At 43.2% G+C, this 23,878-nt stretch overlaps 2 protein-coding genes across 2 annotated transcripts in view; both read left to right on the top strand.

The window, feature by feature from the left end:
- Positions 1-23,878, top strand: part of LOC142897995 (TGF-beta receptor type-2-like) — a 336,150-nt gene that overhangs the window by 145,033 nt on the left and 167,239 nt on the right. The window lies entirely within an intron of this gene.
- On the top strand, positions 16,260-20,256 carry LOC142898161 (uncharacterized). Its single transcript, XM_076040948.1, has 5 exons — positions 16,260-16,414; positions 17,038-17,073; positions 17,698-18,131; positions 18,782-18,893; positions 19,083-20,256. Exons 3-5 carry the CDS (start codon positions 17,758-17,760, stop codon positions 19,395-19,397), a joined length of 801 nt encoding a protein of 266 aa, XP_075897063.1. The 5' UTR covers positions 16,260-16,414; positions 17,038-17,073; positions 17,698-17,757; the 3' UTR covers positions 19,398-20,256.

The following is a 23,878-nucleotide window of genomic DNA, read 5'->3' as shown; positions in this document are numbered from 1 at the left end:
TATTTACAGTATATACATAAGTATATGCTGTGATTGTATAAATGATGACATATATATATATATATAAAATGAAGAAAAAGATTGAACGTTAGTTCGGTGTGAGTGTGCCAACGCCAATAAGATTTGCAAAAACATGACAAAAAAAAAAAAAAGAAAAAAAAAAAAAAAAAAAAAGACCTCAGAGAAACCTTCTGCACCTTTGTTCTGCATATTTCAAGCATAAAAAAGTAAAATCCAAAAATGTGATCCTCAATGTGTGTGTTTCAGTGTTGCTCAGAGAAAGGCAGAGTGCCGGATACCACGCGGTGCTTTTCACAGATTCAGGTCTCAGAGATTAGTAAGACAGACTGAAATTGGATAACTCAAAGCATACACAAGCGTAGGAATCTCCACAAAACAGCATCAGAGGTTGAGATATTTCCCGGCACTAACTGCATCTTTGGAACTTAAGGAGGAAGTAGCAGCGCCAGTATCATCATCATCTTGCATGACAATCTTCAGTCCATGGGAGGACAAACAGTACAAGATGCCTATTGCTTGTTGTCAGAGTCTGATCTTGGACAAACAAAAAAAAAAAAAAAAGAAAAAAAAACCCGTGGTCAATACCATCAAAGGGTTGAGATGCACGCAGACTGACTCTATACAGTGTAGGATGTGCTGGAAGAACAATAAAGCTGAAGAGAATGAGAACATTGAGATTCCATCCAGTCAACCACCAATAAAACACTGAAATCGCGTGAGTCACATAAGCGGCCCACTGTTTTCTCTGTAGCACTGTTTTTTTTGTGGCACTAATTGTACACAGTAAATTCTCTGGTATGGACTCCGTACTTTCATTGCTGTTTCATTGCAGTTTCTCTTCCAGAACAAACTCTTCACAGCAAATTCTGTGTACTGAGTTCAAGCGGGTAATCATTTTTCCCATTCTGCCGCTGAAAGTGAGGTTGTAAAAGTGTTTTTTTCTAAGCAACTGCAATAACTTAAGCATTTCACAATTTATGACATGTCATTTTACGGCTCACTTCCTCATCCTGAGATTGTGCAGCCTAATAAGACGATGTAGTGTTTTCATGTGACGTAAAAGTGGTCAAATTCTGCAAACTCACACAGCGTACAGCAGGTTGGGGGTAGTGAACAGCAACACACCGAGACGTTCAGAGCCGTCGGCTGTAATTGGACCCACAGCTCAGATGCTGTCTGGCCACGTCACTGATACAGTAAAGCTCCCTGTTGGCGGCAGCAATGTTATTCACAGTCTCCCGTTGAAGAGGATGAATTGCAACAGGGAGAAATTGATTTATTCATATCGCCTACGATAAACCTTTAAACCTCTGCACTGCAGCAGATGAAGAAAGTGAAAGAAAGCCTACGGACATAAATGGAAGTGTCTCCACGGGAAACGAGGCCGCCCGCCCTTGGTTTCGTGTGCTTGGATTTGCTCTGAAGTTAACTTCCCCATAGAATCCAGAGAAGTGAGCTTCTTATCACAATTTCTCCAGGAGCTAGCAGGAAGTTTGATGTCACCCTGCCACCAGAGCAACCCCAAAGGAGTACTTGGGAAAGAGCCGTGACAGCCACGGATCGTTTTAGGGCACAGCTGCAGACAATTTCAGGTGAAAGCTAAACGTTTGGCAGGCACTCTGTGTCTGTCTCTAATACAACCAAAGAGTGAAGCTGCATTTGCATGACAGTTTTTCGCAAAATAAAAGCGATATTTCTAAAAATTTTCGACGTAGTACAATTGCGATTTGCAAGGTGTCCATTGAATGGTGTGAAGCGCAAAAAACGTAACTCTCGGAAAATCTCGTCCTGCGGGATTTACAAGAATTAAGTTTTTTTTTGCTTGTTTACATTTGTTTGCTGTCAAGTATGGTTGTTATATTTTTCTCTTTGATTCCTTGTAAAAAAAAATTCCGTCTTCATAATGCGCCATGGTCACTCGAAGTGAACTGATCACTGGACCCCGTATGTTATGTCCGGTGACGTGTAAATGCAAAGAAAGTGTTTCCACGATACTTTTTCCATATACCTCTATATCAGTACGTCTGAAAAACCACCTCATTAGAGCTTAAAAAACCTTTTAGCCATATTCAAGAGGTTTTTCGAAGTTTAGGTGTTTCCATTTCCATTTTCTTTATTGCAATATTTAGGTTTTGCGCAATTCTAGGGGTAATGGAAACACAGCTAGAGTCAGTGATTGACAGTGTACAAAAAAAAAAATAGTATGCGCAAACTTTAGCTAGTAAAAAATCTGAGTACACAGGTTTTGTTTTTGGATGTGGCCTTGGTGCAGCTTGTTGGTTTGGTTCCTTTACCTTGTATCCTGCTACCAAACCGCGTGTTTGTTTAACGAAGAAAAGGAGACAAGTAAAATCTTAATCAGTTTTAATCTGAAAAGAAGAACAAGACATTTGGTACAGAGATCTGATGGAGAGATCCCTGGAGTCGAGTCCTGGCCGTCGCCGGAGTCAGGTCACACGAGAACTTTTTTTGGTGGAAACGGTAAAGTATTTAACCGTTACGGCCTTTCGCCCATATGGCAACGGCGTTTTGGCTCCCCCGAAGTGGTATTTTTTGACAACGGGTCCCAGAGTGGGAAAATCCGACGTTTCGTCGTTGTCACATTGTTGCCGTCTGGACGCAGTGAAAACGGCTTTTCCTTGTAAAACGATGTCGTCATCGCACCGTCACAGTCATGTGACCGGAAAAAACGAGGCATGCGATGCGGCGGCAGCGGCACAAACAACAACGATGGCGGCGAGCGGAGTTGCCTTCGTATTGCAGGCGCTTCAAGGTCTGTTGGCGTGGTAGTAATTCCACCTCGTCGTCGGTCCACACAAGAGACTCCGTTTTTCCCCCCTCCACTCGCCATTGTGTCTTTTTCGTTTGCCGTGTAGTGGAAATGGGCTTATTTTTATATTCTGGGTCCGTTGGCAGTGTCGGCGTCTGTTAACAGCGCCACGTTTCGGTGTGGCATACGCATTAACATCGTTTTCCACCCACCGTTCCGTTTCCATCTGCCAGCGTGTGGACGCGACTTTTTTAGAAAAGAAAGAAAACGGTTACGTTCCAACAAGCTGGAGCCACTGCCTCCTTAGAGTCAATGTTGGGACGTTAACCAAGTATTATTACCATGTTTGCCAGCAAAAGGGTGTTTTTACACCCACTGGCCATTAAGATGAAAAGATATTTTGTATTTGATTGAAGCTCCCTGACTGATGGCCCTTTGCCAGCGAGGATTTCATCCACCGCGTTGAACTCCTCGGTGATGTTAAAGTAGCTGAAATGACTCGCGGCAAGGCTTATTCTGAGAGGCGCTGCAGACGTTCTGTGGGTCTGAATCAGAGAATGATTATGTGGAAAAGACAGCCGTGAGGTTAATGTGAAACCCCTCTTATTTCCAACGTTCCTGCTGATTTCTTTCTGTGGCCTTCAGACAACGACACGGTTTCAGACAGTGCACTTTTTATTTTTATGTTATTTTATTTTTACAATGCCCTGTTGTAAGTAAGAGTATGTGAACAGATCAGCACTGTCCTCTCTGACCCTCTCTCTCTCTCTTTCTTTCACTTGATATATTGCGTGCGCCACATAAAGAGAAAGAAAAAACAACTCTTTTCAGTCATGCTTATGCGCATGTTTGGGGAATTTATAGCTTTCAATAACCTGACATGCATGTCTTGGTGTGTGTGTGTGTGTGTGTGTGTTTGTTTTGGGAGAGCAGGAGAGAGGGCCCACAAAGACACAGGGAGAACTTGGAACAAGGGCGATCGGGGATCAAACCCTCGACCTTCCTGCTGGCTGAAGTGCTAACCACCGCACCACAGGATTGCATCAGGAATCTGCGAGGTTGTTATTTCAAACTTATTTAATATCATTCAATTTGCCGACTCACACATTTTCACACAAAGCTCCTTTGCTGCCTTTGACTCCGTCGCGTACCAGTGTTTCGCGGGCTGTCTCGGCCGCCCTCCTATAGAAAAACAGGGTGAGCATCACTTTAAAAGAGTACGTCTTTCGCTATGAAAAATGCAACGCGCGGCGCTCGCAGCCGCTTTGATATTTGTCGGCTTTTTAATGAGCGAGTGGCGGGTCAATAGCAAGTCAACAGCAGTCGACTGGGTGAAGAAGACGGTGATGGATGCGGCTAATCAATGTCATTGATTCGCAGGTACGCTGCAAGTGTTTATGGAAGGCAGTGAGGAGGCAAATGTGCTGCTTTTCCAAGGCGGGTGTGTTGAGGGTCCACTTGCGAACCCTTAAAAGGTTCCCCGCACTTTTCACCGTCACTCGTCTCCATGGAGATGCGCAACAATATCTGCGTCTTCAGCTTGAAGGAGCCTGACTTTAATATGATTATTTATTATGTAAAAATTCGCACTGTGTTTCAGTAACAGTCAATTGAAATATTTAAACACACACACACACACACACACACACACACACACACAGACACACACACACACACACACACACACACACACACACACACACACACACACAACTTAATATAGACACGTGAAACAGATTAAACATGGAGTAGGTCACTTCACAGACCACTCAAAATTTGGTTTCTCAGCAAAATCATGTGCTTGATTAATCCGTTTTGGCCCAAAGCTACTCCTATTGTGAGGAAATGAGGAAAAACACGTTTAACACGTGTGGAATTTTGCAGCAAAACCAAAGATTCGGTTTAACTGATTATTCAAAAACAGCCCTCAAAGTGAGTTCACAGCGCCACCGTGGGTTCTCAGGAGGCACTGAGTGTCTCCTTTGACTCCTTCAGAGGCTGCTGCTGGTGATGGTGGTGGTGGTGCGGGGGGGGGGGGGTATTTTTCATCAACAAATCCGATCACGATTCAGTATCCAAACGAAACTCAGAATGCTTCAGCAGAAATGACCCTTTTCCATGTTTGGCACTCCAGCTTAGATTTGTAGGTTCATTAGAATGTGTGGTTCAGTTGGATTTATTGTGGCGATATATTTTCCCTCCAAATTTGCTGAATAAGTGGCCTATATTTATATCCAATTTGGGGCACAAGCAGCAGCAGCAGCAGCAGCAGCAGCAGCGAGTTAATTACAGATGTAGTTTTTGTCCAAGGCGTGATCACTGGTTGTGTTTCTGATAAGAACGGCGTACTAAGTCTAACTAATGAGAATCTTTTTTTATACTGTCTGTATTCTCGGTGTATTGGCTCACTCTCCGCTCTGTTTATTTACGCTTTGTCACTTTAAAGTCTCTTAGAAATTCAATATTTTTCTTCATTTTACTCGATATTGGCAGCACGTACGCAATAGCGTACTCTCCATGAGAGAGAATAAAGCTTCAACAAAGGTTTGCATTAATGCCTCACTGATGGCTTTTGGCTCTAATACAGTACAATAAAATGCACCCTCAGTTTGAATTAGAATACAGATTGGAGTGCACAGATCCATTTCAAGCATCGCTCTCAAAGCCCGGGTTTGTCTTTCATGATATGCTGACTTTTTTTTTTCTTCCTTTCATAAAAAGCCTCTCACGAAAACACAAATGGCTCACTGTGATTTACAAAAAAAAAAAGAAACTGAAAATACCAGGAAGTGTATTTCGTCTCCATCATGCAGGCAGCCACAAATGACGACATTCATTGTGAAAAAAGCCTGTTTTGTAAATCACGTTGATGGACTGGACCTTTCAAAATCATTTCCCTCCCATAAGTGCAGAAACAGGACACTCAGCATGTGATATTTAACTCCAATGCTCTCACATGGGTATTTTCAGAAATGGTGTTCTATGTATATATATATATATATATATATATATATATATATATATATATATATATATATATATATATATATATATATATATATATATATATATATATATATATACACACACACATATGAAACACCATTTCACCATTTCACCATAACACCATTTCTGAAAATACACAATCTTGCACAACCCTTAAAAAACAAAACCAAATGTTAGATAGTTTCAGCGCAGACACACAGCTTTCATTCATTTGGATTTGCAATTTCGAAGGGAGCATTGGTTGAGTATTTATTTCCTCCCCAAATCCTAGCTTTTATTCAGCAGGCTTTTAGGACATGAAATTGGATTTGAAAGATGCTTGTGGGACCACACAATTATTATTTTTCTTTTGGGGGGGGTGGCTGCCTTTGTGATGATTAGTCCTGCCGCCAAACCACCTTAATCTGTTCAGGAGAATTACAGCATCGTTGTAATAATTACATTAATGATTTATTTTTAGCTTTAATTTCATTTGAAAGTGGTGAGGCACATTGCTAAGCCCTGCAATATCCATTTTATTTCATTTCCTGTGGTCCCTAAACGGTTCTCTTCCTTCTCTTAAGGTTATAGGACCTTTTTGTGATTATCGTATAACAATCAATATCACATGCTGCTTCCTTGCAGTTAGTTTTATCAAGGGTTTTTGAAATGTGTCACACATTGCTCATAACGGTCACAATGAAATATTTTTTTCTTCTTGGTGAGAAGCCGTGTATTGATCTTGATTTACAGCCAATACAATGAAGCATGAAGCACATCTATATGAATCATCTTTTTCCATCTTGCACTAACAATAGGGTTGAATTTACAAAGCATTTACAGCTCGTCAGTGGGACTTGGCTTGTTATCATATTGGGCTGCACACAACTTTTCACTGTTCAATTGATGACAACATGGTGACAAAACAATGATACTGTTTGAATGAAGTCAATGAAGATGTCAGTCATTTCTCTAAAAACAACTACCTCACTGCAGTTCTGGCAGCTACTGGCTGGGTGTCCACTGTCAGATGCTAAAGTTGAAGTTTGATGCTAAAAGTGACGTTATAAAGCTCCTTTACGTCAATATGTTTGATATTTTATGGAATCAATGATGGCTTAACATGGAGAGTAGAAAGACATTCACAGCTGGAGTGTCGTGGAACCATCACTTTTGATGACAAATTTTCATGTCTTTGGCTTTAAAGTCAAACAAACTATTAAGAGGTGTTAATGGTGAGTCAGCTTAACAGGGCTACCTTGTAAGATTTTAGTACCTCAGCTTTCTTTCTTAATATACTGGCGTGGCCAGCAGGACCTGGGCAGATATGAGGCGTATGTTTTTTTTTTATATTGGTTTCAGCTAATTTTATTTCCCAAAGTGGCAACATACTCGAGCTGGAGCATCAGCAAAGACGAAGCTTGCAAGCACGCACCAAAACTGTTACGGCTGTGTAATTTCACATGACGCTGACGTCTGCACGAAAAACATATTAAAAATCCTAGGGCCTGAGGGTCCTGACGAGCGCATGCACATTCAATTGCACACGCAAACATGTTGCACGAACATTGTTTTGCATGCAGCGACTGATCCGCTAAGATTGCACACGCAAACAGAAACAGGTGCAAAAGTGGCGGAGACGTCGCAATTTAAATGGGGGTTTTTGCGCCCGCTGCTGCTGTATGTTGTTGTTACCGTTTTTTTTTTTACCGGTTTTCATTCCATTCCATGCATTCATTTATTGCGTGCCTTTTTCGTGCAAAGGAAACAAGGGAACAGTCCAAGTAAGGCTCACTGACAGCACTTGTTTGTGGATTTATATCTTTCTTTTAAACAGAAAGATATACAGGTTTTTCTTCGACCTCCTATCCCATAACTGGAAAAACTAATGCCAAAGAAACGGGAGGAAGAACGAAGCAATACATGAATGGATTTGCAACGCATCCAAACGTGAACTAGCACAGAAAGAACGCAGTGTACTATGAGGAGGGCTCAACTTTGCCATCACACCAAAAAATAAACATCCCATACGAGGGCTTCAGACTAGCAAGAGAATTAGCATGTGAAAAAAAAAACACCAGGACAGGGACAAAAAGCAGCTCTGTGCAATGAAATAGCAGGTATCCTAAAAACAGCCAGACCACCACCCAGCAATATTACCAAAAAAGGAAGCAAAAGCCGTGAAAATATTTGAATAAAAAACAAAACAAGGACATGACAAACCTCCCGGCGGATAACGGCAGAACCACAGTCATTACGCAAACCGAAAAATACGAAAAACAAATGAAAGGAATGCTGAAACACTTTTCTCGCAATTCTCAAAAAGGATCCAACAGGAGAAGAGAAGAAGAGGAAGCTCGAGACGCTAGTGAAACCATGACTAAATGAAAACTAAATGGAAAAGCAGACCTACAACCAGCTAATACCCACAGTAGACGTACGTTCCCAGAATGTCCGGCGCGCTGAAAATAGTTTTTTCTCAATGAACCTCGAGTTTCTCTCCGTCTCCTCCCTCTTTCAGCCACATGAGGCATTGAATTTAGGTTTTGGTGTTGCATTAGGTCTGCTGTCTGCTGTTATTAAAAGAAACTATTAGAAAATTCAGTTACTGCCGGTGGGCCGAGTGTGTGTGTGTGTGTGTGTGTGCCTCCCTTTTATATATATATGCATATATGTGTGTGTGTGTGTGTGTGTATATATATATATGTATATATATCTGTATATATACATATATATACAGATACATATATAATCTCAATAGATAGATATAATAAAGTATCTTGATTTATTATAGATGCAATACAAAACTGATATCCTGAGAGGAATATCACTTCAGCTGTGGAGAGGGTCAGAAATAAAGAGGCTCTGGGGGTCCACAACTCCAAGGAATTATCCTGGAGCAGTTATGCACCCTGCACCTGACAAAACACACCTGGGATAAGTAGCACCCACCACCACCACCACCACCACCCCAAAACACTCCATCCTCATTGCCTTCTACCTTGGCACTGTGGAGTGCAGTTTGTTCAAACAAGCTGTATAAGGGGAGGGCGACTGATCAAGTGAACGGGGCCTCTCTCCTTCCCTATTATTTCGCAGCAACACGTACTGCACACTGGTTGTGAATTTTAGTTCTGAGAAGACATGCCAACGCCACACAGAAAGGCCCAGATCAGAACCTGTCAGTTATAAGGATCAAACTCCTGTTCAGAGGTGCAACTGTCACTTTAGTGCATACAGTGAGAGTAAGATTTGGCCCTGTGTGGTTACTATCACTTACAATAGATTATGATATGTTTGGAATTTGGAATTTCTGCCAAAATGCTTCATAGCATCCATTCAATGTTTTAATTTACTCTTTTATTGATCCTGTCAATGCTATAAAGAAAAAAAAAAAACTTTATTTCAATAAACGCAATGATCATCCATGACATTTTCTCTGTGCGTACAAGTACTGAAATGCCAATTTCTGGTTTGCTCCTGTCTATGTGTAAAGTGAAGGTTGAGGTTCAAGCCTGAAGCCTAAAGAGCAAATGACTAGAATTAGTGTGGATATTCTCTGGATCTTTCCAAGGAGCTGCATAGAATCCGCTTTACAAGTCCGCTTTTGATGTTGAAAACGTTCTGGTGGGCAAACATTTTTTTTTCCCAAGTTGCCACCAAAGAAAGGCTCCGTGCTGGTATGTTGCCTGGAGGCTGCCTGGGTTGTTTTGCACCTTGTTCACTCGAGGCCATGCTGCATCTTACCCTATTTGGTCTCATATTTTTGTCTTGTATTTACTTTTTGCACATAACGCGTCTTTGCTTCAGAGGTTACTGAGAGGTTTTTAACTTTTTATAGCTGCAGAATGAAACATATCTGCACTTTCCTTCAAATGCAGCTATTGATTCACCAACATTTTATCAACATGTAGCTAAGCGGGGGGGAGGATCAACTCTCAATCCAAATTCCAATACTTGTCTCAAAATTTAAGTATTTTTTTATTATTTCCTTTTCATCTGTTTTCATTTATCAGCCAAGAGAAGGGGATACCACATAACTTACTGCATAACTAAGACGGTCTTAAGCCAAGGCTGGATCTGAATCCAAACTTGTTACGTCATCATTCCATTTATCATTTATTGGTACCACATAGTTGAGCTGAGAGTCTAAACCAAAACAGTTGGGCATGAAATGTTAATTGTTGATGTAACACATCACATTGTGAAGGACAATAATGTCAGCCAGGTATGGTTGCCTAATATCCCTGATTTATCTCTAAGTCATTTTTTTGTTTAATTTGAACCTTTGATTAAGTTCTTACTAATCACTGCTTTGGCACGGCCATGCTTTTAACTATCTCATGGTCACACATTACTCATATATTTCTTATTTTTCTCTGAAATGTCACCAGTCGGGCTCCATGCTACAATTTGTGACAAGATCCACCTCCACATTTCTATGGAAATCAGCCTTTTTGCTGATAAAGTGACTAATTCCTTTTTAACTAAATGAAACCAGGCCGTGCAGTCTAAGCAAGGTTTAAAAAAAAAGAAAAAAAGAAAAAAAAGTGTTGCAGGAACAAGTATATGAAAGAGAAGACAACCACCCATGCATCAGGTTTTAAATAAAACATTAATTAAATAAATAGATAGAAGATTATGTGTGTGTCTTTCTGGCTGTGATTACCGATGCTGCTTGATGCCCTCCACGACTGATCCAAGCGATTAACTGCTCTGGGGCATCATTTATTGGAGTCAAGGTTAAGAAGGATCCCACTCATCTTTCCACAGGAAGCCATTTGTTGTTCAGACATGAGTTGAATATAATGTGCATAGCCTTTAAAAAGAAAAAAAAAAAAACAGTGCCCTGTCCGCATCTTTCCACATCCCTCGTCTATGGAGCTGCTGTTTGCTCAGCTGTTTGAATTTGGAAATGTTGAAACTGGATATGCAGCACTTGTTTACAGCATTTTTTTTTTTTTTTTTTTGCATAATTAGTGCAAGATTTTTATTTTTATTTTATTTTTTTGGTTTAGTGCCCAAGGCGATCATGAGTTTCCAGTAATTCTGTCTCACAAGCTAAACCGCATGACCTAAACCATTGAGAAGGCCACTGTCTGCCTTAACTATCAATAATCTGTTTGTGGAACCAGGAGGATTCCTACCTACCGCTGCTTGTTGTTCCTCTGAAAATAGAATAAAATAAAATAAAACGACAAGAAAAACTAATGTAGTATTCCGAAACACAGCAGTGGCCTGAAGTCTTGTTTTTGTCCATTAGGTGTCCAGTGGGGGAGAATTTCTTTGCCGGTGGTTTGCTGAGTACAATCACAATGGGGAAATACAAGAAACTTATCCCTTATGCACTCTTGCAATTAAATTTTGTTTTTTGCATTAATTCTGAGTTCGACTGTTTTACTAAACAGCTTATTCTGCTCCGTATTAAAATGTAAAGGAGTGCAGGTCACAGTGTTTGTGTGTGTGTTCACACGTCGAAGCCTCCCACATTAATTGAGGCTGTACTTTTGCCCGCAGGACAGGACGGCTGGTCATTTTATATAAGAAACTGAGTAAATGCACGAGGGTTTTTATCTTGAATCTGAGCTGAGTTTGCTCATGATCTCCTTAAAGGTGGACTCTTGTTATGAATGGCAGAAAAAAAACAAGCTGCTCCGTCTTTCACTTTCATCTGAGGAAATTTGAAATATCTTTGCTGAGTAGTGTGAACAACCCAGAACAAGGGACTGGTGTGTCCCGGGCGTGTCACACACTGTGAAACTAATTAACATGAAAGGCACTGTAATTGTGTCACAATGTGCTCGCATGACATGCGGATATCACGAGGACGATTTCTGTAGGTCCATCGTTTGATGAATGTACTGCTGAGTGTGCAGCACCTCTGGGTGCTCTGGCTTCAGCTCTGGGCTCTCACAGTGCTCAAAATGCTTTTTCAGAATTTTGTCTGAAATCTCGGAATGGTTGCGAGCCCTCCATTGAACATATGGATTATTGTTTTAGGCTTGCTGCTTGATACAGCGGCATTTTCTGGAAACAAAACTTTTTTTTTTTTTTTCTTATAAAGTTCAGCCAGTTCAGATGGAAAGTCAATACCTTTGCTTCACAGCCCCACCAGATACAGCTGAACTAACCAATCACTACGCCGTTTATTGCGAAAGCGTGATGTAGAGGTGTGGGGAAGCCAAAAATAAAGCAAGATGAAAAACAACATTTTTGCAATGTTTTTGTCCAGCAAATATTACAAGGATCACACTTGTATTTAAAAAACTTAATTGGGCAGACAGTCAGCGCTCCCTGCTGAATACCACCACTTCAAACCAAATGCCAAACCCCAGAGATGCCACTCTGACACTAACACTTGCTCGAGCACTTACCACATGATTCTGTAAGTCACTGCTGTTGTGAACGACCACAGGCATGAAATGATCGCCTGTGAGGACAAAGTGTAGCCATACGACTTGGTGACGCGCCATCTGATCGCTATACTGACATTTCTCAAGCCCCGTTGAATCTGGACTTCAAGGACCAGTGTCCTTTATTGCACCTGATCGTTCTGTGTCCAGGGCAGAATGGGGGAACATTGTTATTCTGCCATTCATCAGAAATTGTAGAGTAAAAAAGAAAAAAGAAAAGAAAAGAAAAATAGACTTTCAGTGGAAAACAGCTGCAAAGGTTTCGTAGAGTAACATTTGGATGATATGCAATATAAGCCGGGCCTTTTTTTCCCCTGCATGAACCCGCAGAACCGCCGTAAAAAGGGACAATCTTTGTAAGATGTTTGAAGAATATGATGCACCATCCATTCTAGACCAGTGGTGTCAAACTCGTTTTGGTTCACGGGCCACATAAATCTATTTCCAAGCGGGCCGGACCGGTAAAATCATGGTATGGTAATAATAACGTAAAAATAACAACAACTTCCAATTGTTTTCTTTGTTTTACTGCTGTTCCATTGCATTTTGAACAACTCAGAGAGCGCACTTTACAGGTCACTTTCACCTACTTTGTGTGAACGGCACTGACTGCGATGACGCATGAAGAGGGCCATGAACAAACGTCACATCCGCACACCATACAAACCATACATGGAAATCACACAACCCCCCATAGAGCATCTAAAGGCAAGATTGAGCAAAACGACATACGTGTGTATGAAATACCCAATCACTCGTGCAATAAAACACATATAAGGGAAACAGGGGACATCAGCATCAAAAATCCTCTTAAAAAGAAACATCAAAAAGACGGACGAGATCAAGAATGAAATCAACAATAACAGAACTGCAAATGTGAAAACTGCTATGTGGACGGGAAACATTTCAAAGTTATCCGCACAGAAAACAACCGGCCAATCAAGGCTGGATCATGGAAGCAGTAGAGATGAGGAAACGAGGCCGCACGGCCATGAACCGGGATGAAGGGGCAGCGAGAGAACAGCAGGGGGCGGTGTCGACCTGTCAGTCTCCGACAGGTGACGCTGCCTCGGTGGGCACGTCAGGCGTGCTTTGACAGTGTCCGACAATGCAATAAACGGAGAGAAACTATTGATTGCGAAGGTTTGATAATAACAAATGACAGCTGATTAATCTAGATAATTTAATTTCATTAGATTGTTTCTTGCTGATGTCGGTGAAAAGGGAAACTAGCCAGTGTGCCACGTTATTACTATCAGTGTAGGCGACGTTTTGCAACCAGGTGTTGCTGGTCCTTCCAAAAAAACAACCAGAAATGGATCCTAAAAATTAAGCTGGGATACAACTGCCAGAGGGGGTATTGATAGATGTTTTTGTTGTTTTGTATTTTTTTTAAGCTGCATTAAATTTATACTTGGAGATTTCTGCATACCACAACTCAAAGAAGACAGGATGGAATCCACTTCTGTAACAGGTGGCGTCTTTGGCTTTTGATTGTGTAACTGAGATTCAGGTTGACACAGTGCCAGGCATCCCCCCCCCCCCCGTGGGATTACATCATTATAAAGCCACATTTTCAAGCCAGATGGAGTGTTTCCATAGAAGTGGAAAACGTTGCCCCCTAAACAATAGACCTTGGACAATGGCCAGAGGATCGTTCTGCCTAGAAATTATAGAGCAAACTGTTCAAATGATTTATTGCAAGGTGTTATTGTTAGTGAAATAATGCTCCTGGTTTCCACTTTGTATAAGGAACAACATTAACTTGGTGTCACGTTCTGTGAAAGTCTAATTAATACTACTTTAACAAACATGTTATAAATGTTTATTATCACATATAATAATTTATAAGAGGGTTTATTTAGCATTATAAGTGGTGAATAACGTGTAGAGGAACTCATGGTGTGTTATGCCTTTATGGCAAAGTGACAACCGTTCTTTATTCATACATCTGATGATTTGGATTGTATAATATGTTATGTAATATACAGTATGTGTGGCGTCCTTTGTTTGTTGTGGTCTCATTTAGCTTAGATTTTGTTATTCACATAATTTTATGGTACCATAACATCCACCAGTATAAAAAGTAATCTGAACTCTTGTAACACGGTGTAAAATATTATAAATGTTAAAAATCCTGTTGATGGAATCTTTCCTTATTGCCATGGAGGGATAACACAACATGAATGAAGAGCCTATAACTTGGCTTGTTTCCAAGCTACCTTGCCAAGGTAGAATTGCTTGGAGCGTGGTAGTGGGGATGCAGAGTGAATCCTGATGAGCGTCTCAAAGGAGTCTCGGCCCTGGTGCGTCACCCATACTTCACCGTTTTGTTCCGCCGCAACGCCCTCAAGTTGAACATGACTCTCCTTTTGGCTAAAAGTCCATTTTACAGCAGCTCCAGGTAGCTACACCGGCGGGTCAAAGTGACAGGTTAGGGTTAGGGTTAGTGCTTCGTCAGTGGGCACGCTGTGCTTCACTATTTTTGAATTGATATGCGTCAACAACATTCAGTTACATCGCAGTCTTTGGCCAAATAAGGCATGGACAGGACAATTGGTTTGACGACTTTGTTTCTGCCGGGTTTACAAGCCAGTCTTGAACGGGATCGACAGAAGGCCTTGATGCTATTGTAAACTGTTTAGGTACATGTAGTAATCATCATCATCATCTTCATCTTCATCACCATCATCGTTTCTCTGAAGCCTCTTATCTCCTGTTTTGAAGGACATAAATACATGGATGCAGCTAAACTTCTCCAATGAAAGCAAGAAGGAGATTGCAGTGTTTGGGCAGTACCTGACCAAGGACAATGTATTTGGCCCTTTCACTCACTCCAATCAGTCATCTGCTGAAAGCCTTGGTGTGATACCAGACTCCTCGTTTATATTTGACAAACAGATGTCAGAACGAGCTTCTGCCAGCTACGACTCCTTACCAAAATCAAACCCTATCTTGGGGTTCCAAGGACTGTGTTGGCCTGAGGGCAGTCATCTCTCCATTGGCCAAAATTCAGCTGCTCGTCTTTTAACTGGAAAGAGAAAAATGGATCATATCACACCAGTGCTGGCCTCTCTACACTGGCTAAGATTTATTTTTTTTTGTTTTAATGATCTTAAATTGCCGAGCCCCACAGTATGTATGCAACCTTTTTAGCGTTCAAACTGCTGCAGCACTTGTTGTTTTTAAATGGGCTATATAAATAAACTTGACTGGACTTGTGACTAAAGAGTAATCAGCAGTGTAATAATTTCACACGTTATGCATGTTGGTATCCATTCTATAGTCAGGGGCATTTTATATTTTTGACCAAATTCCTCAGCATTTACTGTATATTGGATCTATACCATGCTTAAATATTGTAGTAATTAAAGCTGTTTAAAGCTTACTATATGTATTTCTTATATACTACTCCAGAGAGGAAGTGTTGGGATACTATGTAAACATTTCATATGTTCAATAGAACTTTGTGAACACCTTCTTCTGATTTGTCATTGGACTGTTGCTGTATTAACACTATTAATAGTGAGGTTTTATTGCCTGTTTCCAAGGTCGTTGGCTGTTTGTGACGTCTACATTTCCACGGACGAGTGTGGAGAGACTGCCCTCTGGTGGTAGAAGGTATGTACTGCAAAATAAATTGGCCACATCAGTTACGTCAGCGATGCATTTTATTCTAAAAATGCATTTTCTTCCACTTCTAAATACATCTTTAATTTTTGAATGGTATTTGTCCAGCGAGAGCATAACATGATGCGGTTCAGGTTTAAGTTTTAATATTAAGTTTTATCGTAATATTGTTTAGACAGGCGTCAAACATTGACAAGGTATTTTCTTTTATCATTTAAAATCGGGGAGCTGTTTCACACAGTCATTGAACGCAGTCCTACGTGTTAAGTGCGGACTCGCGTCAAGGTCATCAACAGCGCAGTACAAACAAAGTTGCAAAACAAACCACTTCCCTAACTCTGCTTCTGGAACTTAGCCTGCACAAAGTGACCCTGGGAAATTGATTTCTCGAGCAACCCAATGACGTTTCCCAGCGCGTCCATACAAACTACATTTCCCATAAGTGCCTGCGCGCTGGGTTTACATGCGGCTCTCCATGCAGTCAGTCTGTCGGCGACAAATGTGGCGCTTCAATGACACTTAACCCTGGCCCGTTCGCATGGCCACCCAGAACAAGGGTACGGTCCGGACTGTTCTTCAGCACATGACGTGTAACGTAAGTATGACCCCTTGATCGTTCTCTATCACTGACTACTGTTGCTTTTGTGTTAGCACTGACTTGTCCTCCTTACTGCGTTGCTTCGCAGCGCAGCTAGCCCGACGCAAAGCTAGGCTAACGTTAGGCTCCAATGCTGAGTTGGTGACAGCGCTACCGTGGCTTGACACTCACTGTGTGGATTATAACTAGTGTCTACTGTTAAAGAGGTGTTTAAGTTTACACTCAGTCGGCTGCAAAGTCACCGCAACTCTTCCATGTCCTCTAAATTGAACTGGCCAATGTCAACCGACTTAAAATAGTGCTCATGTAAAGTTAGCTTGAGCGCGTCAGTGCTATTCCCCCATTGGAATTTGAACGTTAAGCCAGAATAGATCTCTACGGTGCAACGTTACTTGGGCTCAGGGACGTACTTTTATTTTGAAGACAAATCTAATGACTTCCTGCAAAATTTCACAAACATGTTTGAACAATCTGGTTGATTGGAAAGCCGGTCTAAAGTTTGGACAGCATTGAGGAAATGTGTATGAGCTTTGCCCCCTTGTAAAAGCGTGTTGCTCCATTTACGCTTGGCTTTCCCCGCCTGTTTATATTAACCTGCCGCCTCGATTGTTCTCTTACAGGTGCTGCATGTATGATTGTCTGTTCATCGAGCCAAGGTACGTTCAGGAACTTTGATACTGTAAAATTAAACTGTGCTAGAGAGAATCAGAAGACCTGCCTCTGTGGTAGTAAAAAAAAAAAAAAAAAAAATGCAATGCGATGAGTCATCGCAGTAACGCGAAAACAGTTTGTCTTGAGTGAGTGAGCAGTGAGGTCACGCAGTGGTCAGTGTTGTTTGGGATTTACTCACACAGAACAAACTGCAGGCGTTTACATTGGCTGATTAGTTTGATGGGATTCATTTAGTTTACGAAAGTTACGAAAGTATGTTTGTTTTAGAAGCATAGTTTAATGTCGGTACGGGGAATATCCGTAATGCAAGCACCATTGCTGAACAAAAAAACAAAACAAAGCGTGCTTTACAGTATTCTTCTTAATTGTATCACAATTCAATAATTTGTCCTCATAATCATGAAATATTTTCCCCTTTCAGTATTTTTTTTAAAACTCAACTTGCACAACTGAGCCCATTCCAAAAGAATAGTTAACATTGGTTCTTTCACATTGCACCATTCAAAGACACTAAACCCTCCCAACATATATTTATATGATTTTAAAAAAGCTTTGAATGTATATATATATATATTCATATATACAGTATATGTTTTTTCTCCTTCCAGCCTGTGGTTGAAAGTCACAGCGGCAGAGCGGAGTAGAGGAAGACGACGACGACCAAGACGATGATGCAGCGCATCCTGAACCGTGGCACTCTGCAGCGCTTGGCGGCGGTGCGACCCCTGCTGGTGGGGGTCCAGGGCCCCCCGCCGCCCGCCCTGTTCTGCCGCTGCTGCGCCCTCCGCCAGCCACCGCCGGCGCCCCCAGTTGGCCGGCGCTGGCTGTCCGCGTCCACTCGGCCCAGGGAGGAGGAGGAGGCTCAGCGGGGGGCCGGCAGCGGCCCCGAGGTGGAGGTGGAGGTGGACCCCTTGCAGGACAAGTCCATCGGCCTGGTGCAGAGGTTCAAGAGGACCTTCAAGCAGTACGGGAAGGTGATGATCCCCGTCCACCTGCTCACGTCGTCCGTCTGGTTCGGAACCTTCTATTACGCCGCCATGAAGTGAGTCTGCAACACCCTTCCTTCAGTTGAACACTTTTAGTTGAATTTTGTGTTTTGATTTTTAGGTAAACCACCGATACCATTATTTTTACACAAAGCGTAGAGTACAAGTACTTGCATTTCAGTGCTCACCAATACCGAGTGCTCAAGTACTGAGATAACACATGATAGTTTTCCACAGATGTTCTGTTATTTGAACTACATTTCTCTGCATGTTTTTCTGCAACATGGGGTCACTGTCACAAGTTTCACTGCAGTACAAAGACAAATTTAACAAAATAGTTTCATCCATACATATGCAACTGATATCGGTGTCGTGGTATCGGCACATATGTTACGAGTACAAGTCGAGTACCCCACCCGAGTATCTGTACCAACACAAGTATCGGATATTGGTACAGATATCCAAGTTTCACGGCAGTACAAACACAAATTTAACAATATTGTCTTATACATACATATACAACTGGTATTGGTGTCGTACAAGTAGAGTTCTCCACCCCGGTATCGGTACCGATACCTCATGCTGATATCGGTACCGATACCTCATGCTGATATCGGTACCGATACCTCATGCTGGTATCGGTATCTGTGCATCCTTAGTTTTTATTTTTAAAATCTCTCCCGCTTTGTGTTTCACTTGAACGCAGAGGTGTGAACGTTGTGCCATTTCTGGAGATGATTGGACTGCCAGAGTCAGTGGTTGACCTGCTGAGGGAGTCTTCAAGCGGCTACGCCATCACTGCCTACGCCATGTACAAGGTAACCTTCCTGCAGGAACTTCTAAGTGCCCACGAGTGGCATTGCCTCTCAGTTTACAGCCCTCCAAGTTTCATTGTTGAACTGCCTGACCTCTGCAATAGTCACATTGGAATCCCCGGGCCATCGTACGTTTAAAAAAGAAAATCTATCCGTCTAATGGGCTCTCCTCTGCTCCTCGTCCGTCCACAGATTGCGACCCCCGCCAGATACACGGTGACGCTGGGCGGCACGTCGCTCTTGGTCCAGTACCTCCGCAAGCACGGCTACTTGTCGACGCCGCCGCCAGTCAAAGACTACATCCAGGACAAAATGGAGGAGACCAAGGAGAAACTGACGGAAAAGATGGAGGAGACCAAGGAGAAACTGACGGAAAAGATGGAGGAGACCAAGGAGCGCCTCTCCGAGAAAATGGAGGAGACCAAGGACAAGCTGTCGGAGAAACTGCAGGAAACCAAAGACCGAGTGTCCGAACGGAAGCCGTTCTTCAGAAAGAAGAACGAGTAGCGAGCTGCGTTTCTGGACAGACCTTCCCATTTTTAACCTTGTCCAATGATTGCTGACTTTGGAGCACCTCTGAAAGAAAAAAACAAACAAAAACTTAACTGCACAGAAGAGAGAGAAATTGTCCCCATCGCCCCCCCCCCTCTAGAAGTTCCACCTCAGATGTCGCATCTCGTCTGCCGTGTGTCACTGTCCCGGCCGAGTCCCTGGCTGCCTGAACTCTGCCTCTTTGCGCTGCGTCACTGACTAGACGGCAGCTTCACCGAGCTGCTGGCACCGCCGCCGCCGCCGCTTGGCTCCCAGCTCTCAGTCTGGATTTCCACGTGGCTCAGAGTGATCTGCACGGCTCTGAGCAACAGTTGTACAGCTCAGTTGTACTGTTCTCCACCAGGAGGGAATGAAGCCTGCGTGTAAACAGCGTCTCACAAAGTCTCGACTGGCTCTCGTTGGGAAGAGAATTTAATTTGAAGCTCACCTGTGTGCACAGTCCGCCGGAGCCTTTGTGAAGGCTCAGTACCGCTTTGTGTCTTCTCTCAAGTCGGAGAAATGCAGTTTTGTTTTGTTTCTTTTTTTTTTAATTATTATTATTATTAGCTCAAACTAATAAATTGTACCTATGCATCGCCGTAAAAAAAACGACGTGACTCAGTCACTTGGCGGATGATGCTGTTCAAGGAGCAGTTTGGAGTCGGGAGTAAGTACGAGTTTGACACGTGATGCGTCCATCCTACGTGTGAGTGTGCAGCAGGTACAGTGCGTCTCCACACCTTAATACAGGTGCATGTGTTTGGAGGTGCTCCAGGTGAAGACTCACCACGTGTTTGGAAAAGATCACAACTGAATAAAATCCAATGATCACTGACGTGTGTGTGTGTGTGTGTGTGTGTGTGTGTGTGTGTGTGTGTGTGTGTGTGTGTGTGTGTGTGTGTGTGTGTGTGTGTGTGTGTGTGTGTGTGTGTGTGTGTGTGTGTGTGTGTGTGTGTGTGTGTGTGTGTGTGTGGTTTCTCAAACATGGTAATAATAGTGACCTGCTACCCTTTACTGGTGTCTTGTCTACCTTTTCAAGGGACAATAAGTCTAAGAGTGACAGTGGATCTGCGATTGGCAAGTGGGGCTGTTGCGTCTCTGTATTTCTGTCCAACAGCGCGCTGTTATTTTTTTTTCCGTGTTTTTAGAAAAGTCTGTCTTAGGGGTTAGTTTCAGAGATCAAACCAAATAATATAATGAAACCCTAATTTATTCACAATATTTTCATACGAAGAAAATAGACGCTTCAACACAGCGAAACACCGCCCTCTTGTGATTGAATCAGGGGACTGCAGTTGCAGTGAAAGAGGTGATAGTTTTAAGTTCCCCCCGAAATTTTTTTTAAAAAAAGTGCTACGAAACCAAACACGTTCGGTCAAAGCAAGATAAGCATTTGGGGCCAGAGCATCCACTGTATAGTCTGAGCTGTTCTGATATACCTAAAAAAAAAAAAAAAAAATTCACATTCTCCATCAGACCAAGACTAAGCATGATTGGTCCAATGAATCAATTAGCATTAGTAATTTAGCATGAAAGTGGACGATGGGTTACAAAATCGCAACATGTCTGAAAACTGGGAGAAAAAAAGGCCAAAAAGTCATTTTTTTTTGGTCGGGGCCAACATGTTAAAAGTCATAGATCAACCTGAAACACGCCGTCGAGTGTTCCCCTCTTTTGAGGTTCAGACTGCAGTTCCCCCACTCGGGGGTAGCTTAGGACTGGATTTCACTCAAGAAGACCCAGTTTTCCTTCTTTTTCCTTTCTTTTATTTTGAAAGTTGCCCAGGTGAACTGCACGTTCAGGTGAAAAAACGTGAATATAAATAAACATCACTTCAAGACAGTGTAACCCAAAGTGTGTGTGTGTGTGTGTGTGTGTGTGTGTTGATATCATGGTGCCCACCCACCGGTTGCCTTCTAATCAGCGAGGTCTGGCACGTCGTCTGCGTGGCTGTCAGTGTCCAGCGATGCTAAACAGATATAAAGAGCGAGCTCACCTGCCCCAGTCGTCCCTCTTCATTATCAACCTTATCTATATGGAAATACCACCGCACTCCTCAGCGCTGATGGGGGGACCGTGTGTGTGTGTGTGTGTGTGTGTGTGTGTGTGTGTGTGTGCGTGCTGCAATGACCTCTGCCGTCGGCAGTAATGAGCGGCTGTTTATGCAGCGGCCGGCACCTGTCCGTCGTCCCAGAGGGAGGGCGACGCAGAAGACGGAGCGGCGCTCCGATCGGCTGCTCTCCCGCCGCAACGTAAAGACAATCTGTGTTCCTCAGGTGGGGGGGTTCGGCGCCGAACACGACTCAAGTGTCAAGACAACCTGAGGTGAAGCGCAGGTCACTTGGGTGGGGCGGGAGGGAGACCAACTGTCTTCTCGGTCAGTTCCTGAGATTTTCTCCGCCTTACTGGCTGAAGGTCGGCGGAGTCGCTCGCACTCGGGCCGACAGACTGCGGAGGAAGTCGACCGTCTGGGTCACCTTCAGCGGAGTAACTCGGAGGAATTCATTAGGAGTTAAAGTGCATTGGCGTCAACTTTCTGTTAAGAATCTGCGGGTAAAAAGGGAAATCAAGTACCGTGCCACGGGCCGTTCGGACTCAATGTCTCCGACCTCCCCTGGAGGTGGGAGTTGGAAGACCGCACCGCTGACAGGGGGCTCAACCACCACCCGTGCCACAAAGCCCCATGACCCCGATGACTCCCTCTGCTGGTGGTGAATCCACAGGAGGTCATGTGACCTTTTTGCTTGGTGCCGTGTTGGTCGCAAGATGAAGAAGACCGTCGGTGAACCCTGATGTACGGTAAATAAAGTTGACCTGCAAAAAATAATTTCATCGAAGCAGTATATGCTGTGAGTAAGTGATATGTATGTGAGAAATATTTAACCGTCTCCATTTGCTCTTGCAGTGGAGTGAATTAAAATTACAAAAGCATTGTCTCTGTTCACTGAAACTGAATAGTGTGTGTGTGTGTGTGTGTGTGTGTGCGTGTGTGTGTGTGTGTGTGTGTGTGTGCACGGTGCCTCATTATGCAAGCAATTCTTTAACTTTGGAAACTCTGTCAATGTGTCTGCAGGCGGCCGTTTAAAAAAAAAAAAAAAAAAGAAAATCTGCTGATCCGATTTCAAGGCGCGGCTGAACTGGAACCGGGCTCAGTCTCTCCCTCAGCTTTGGGTTCCCAGCCAGAGCACATCCTTTATTAAATATGGAAGCGCTACTAGAAAGCAGTTTCCTCCTCGCCTTCCCTTGTTTCCTGGCGGATGCTTAAAAGCCTGCGAGGGCTTCAAGACTGAAGCGGCTGCACGTCTCATCCCCGCCGCCGCCGCCGCCGAGAGCGGATGATGTATGCATGACTGGCCGCGGACGGCCTCCGCCAGTCGGCCGCCTCCGCCAGTGAGTGCGGGCGCAGTCTGGAGAAAGTGAGTCAGGAGGAAATGTGAATACCATCAGGGACGCGGATGGGCGCTCGCAGCGTTTCGCAGGCGGCAGGTTCACGGAGAGGACAGTGGGCGGCTCTACACCCCTCCACCCACCCCGGGGGGCCCAACCCTCCCTCTGCACTTGGTAAGTGAGGCTAAGTGCTCAGAACGTCGGCTTTGTTTCGCTCCTTACGAATGTTATGACAAGCAACCAGATGGGGTCTGTCCATAAATAAACCGCCGCTTGCTGCAAAGTGTTGAAGCCGCCAATGTTTTATGCAGCTCATTGCCTTTGCTGGCCTGAGCCGAGTCCCTCGTCCGAGGCTCCAGAGAGTCTTTGGCCGCCAAGTGGAAACACGTGAGCGGGTTCGACCTGGACGTGAAGCACGCTACCTGCACAATCCAGGTTGGAAACCCCGCCCTCGCCTCAAGACTGCTGGGAGAGGCTCCATTCAAGAGTTCGGGGTAAGTCACTTCTGCATTGACCGCCATGAACGATGCAGGATAATCAGTCCAGACGTGCTGAACAAGTATGGGAACGTTTCAGTGTTCAATGAGAAACATTTACGGTTTCTAATTAAACGTGACAGAGAGAATTCCCAGTGTGCAAAACTCTGTGTGAACACCAAAAGTCAGCCACAAATGTAAACTATGACCATTTTTTTTTAGTCTGACAATGCAATTTAATGCAGTGTGCGAAATATTTGTAAATATTTAAATTCCCTCAACAACCAGAAGGCCTATAATGACCTTACAATATATTACGGATGCAAGCCATGACAGTGTACATAAAACCGGTTACAATGGAGTTCAATGCAGAAATGAGTTGGTGACCTCAAACTTTTGAACAGTACTGCATGGATGTATAGATATATCTATTTATCTATATCTAAATATCTTGCTTTGTTTAAATGAATGTATCCCTGTGGGGTGCACTGAGGTTATGCACCCGTCTTTATTGTTAATGCCGGACCTCAGCTTGGATGCCCCAGCAAAGCAGAAATCAATTCATTAAGTGAGGAAGGAAACGCGACGACATGG

This window comes from Nelusetta ayraudi, unplaced genomic scaffold (genome assembly GCF_046127955.1).
Source record: "Nelusetta ayraudi isolate G7.1 ecotype Tasmania unplaced genomic scaffold, CSIRO-AGI_Nayr_v1 ptg000063l, whole genome shotgun sequence".
In the NCBI taxonomy this organism is placed as follows: domain Eukaryota; kingdom Metazoa; phylum Chordata; class Actinopteri; order Tetraodontiformes; family Monacanthidae; genus Nelusetta; species Nelusetta ayraudi.
This window is presented reverse-complemented; position numbering and strand designations above follow the sequence as displayed.

Bases quoted from the DNA above. Each gene is read 5' to 3' on its own strand.
- LOC142898161 (XM_076040948.1), top strand. From the start codon at position 17,758: ATGATGCAGCGCATCCTGAACCGTGGCACTCTGCAGCGCTTGGCGGCG. The intron at 18,132-18,781 runs GTGAGTCTGCAA...ACTTGAACGCAG, and splicing joins TTCTATTACGCCGCCATGAA to AGGTGTGAACGTTGTGCCAT. The intron at 18,894-19,082 runs GTAACCTTCCTG...GTCCGTCCACAG, and splicing joins CTGCCTACGCCATGTACAAG to ATTGCGACCCCCGCCAGATA.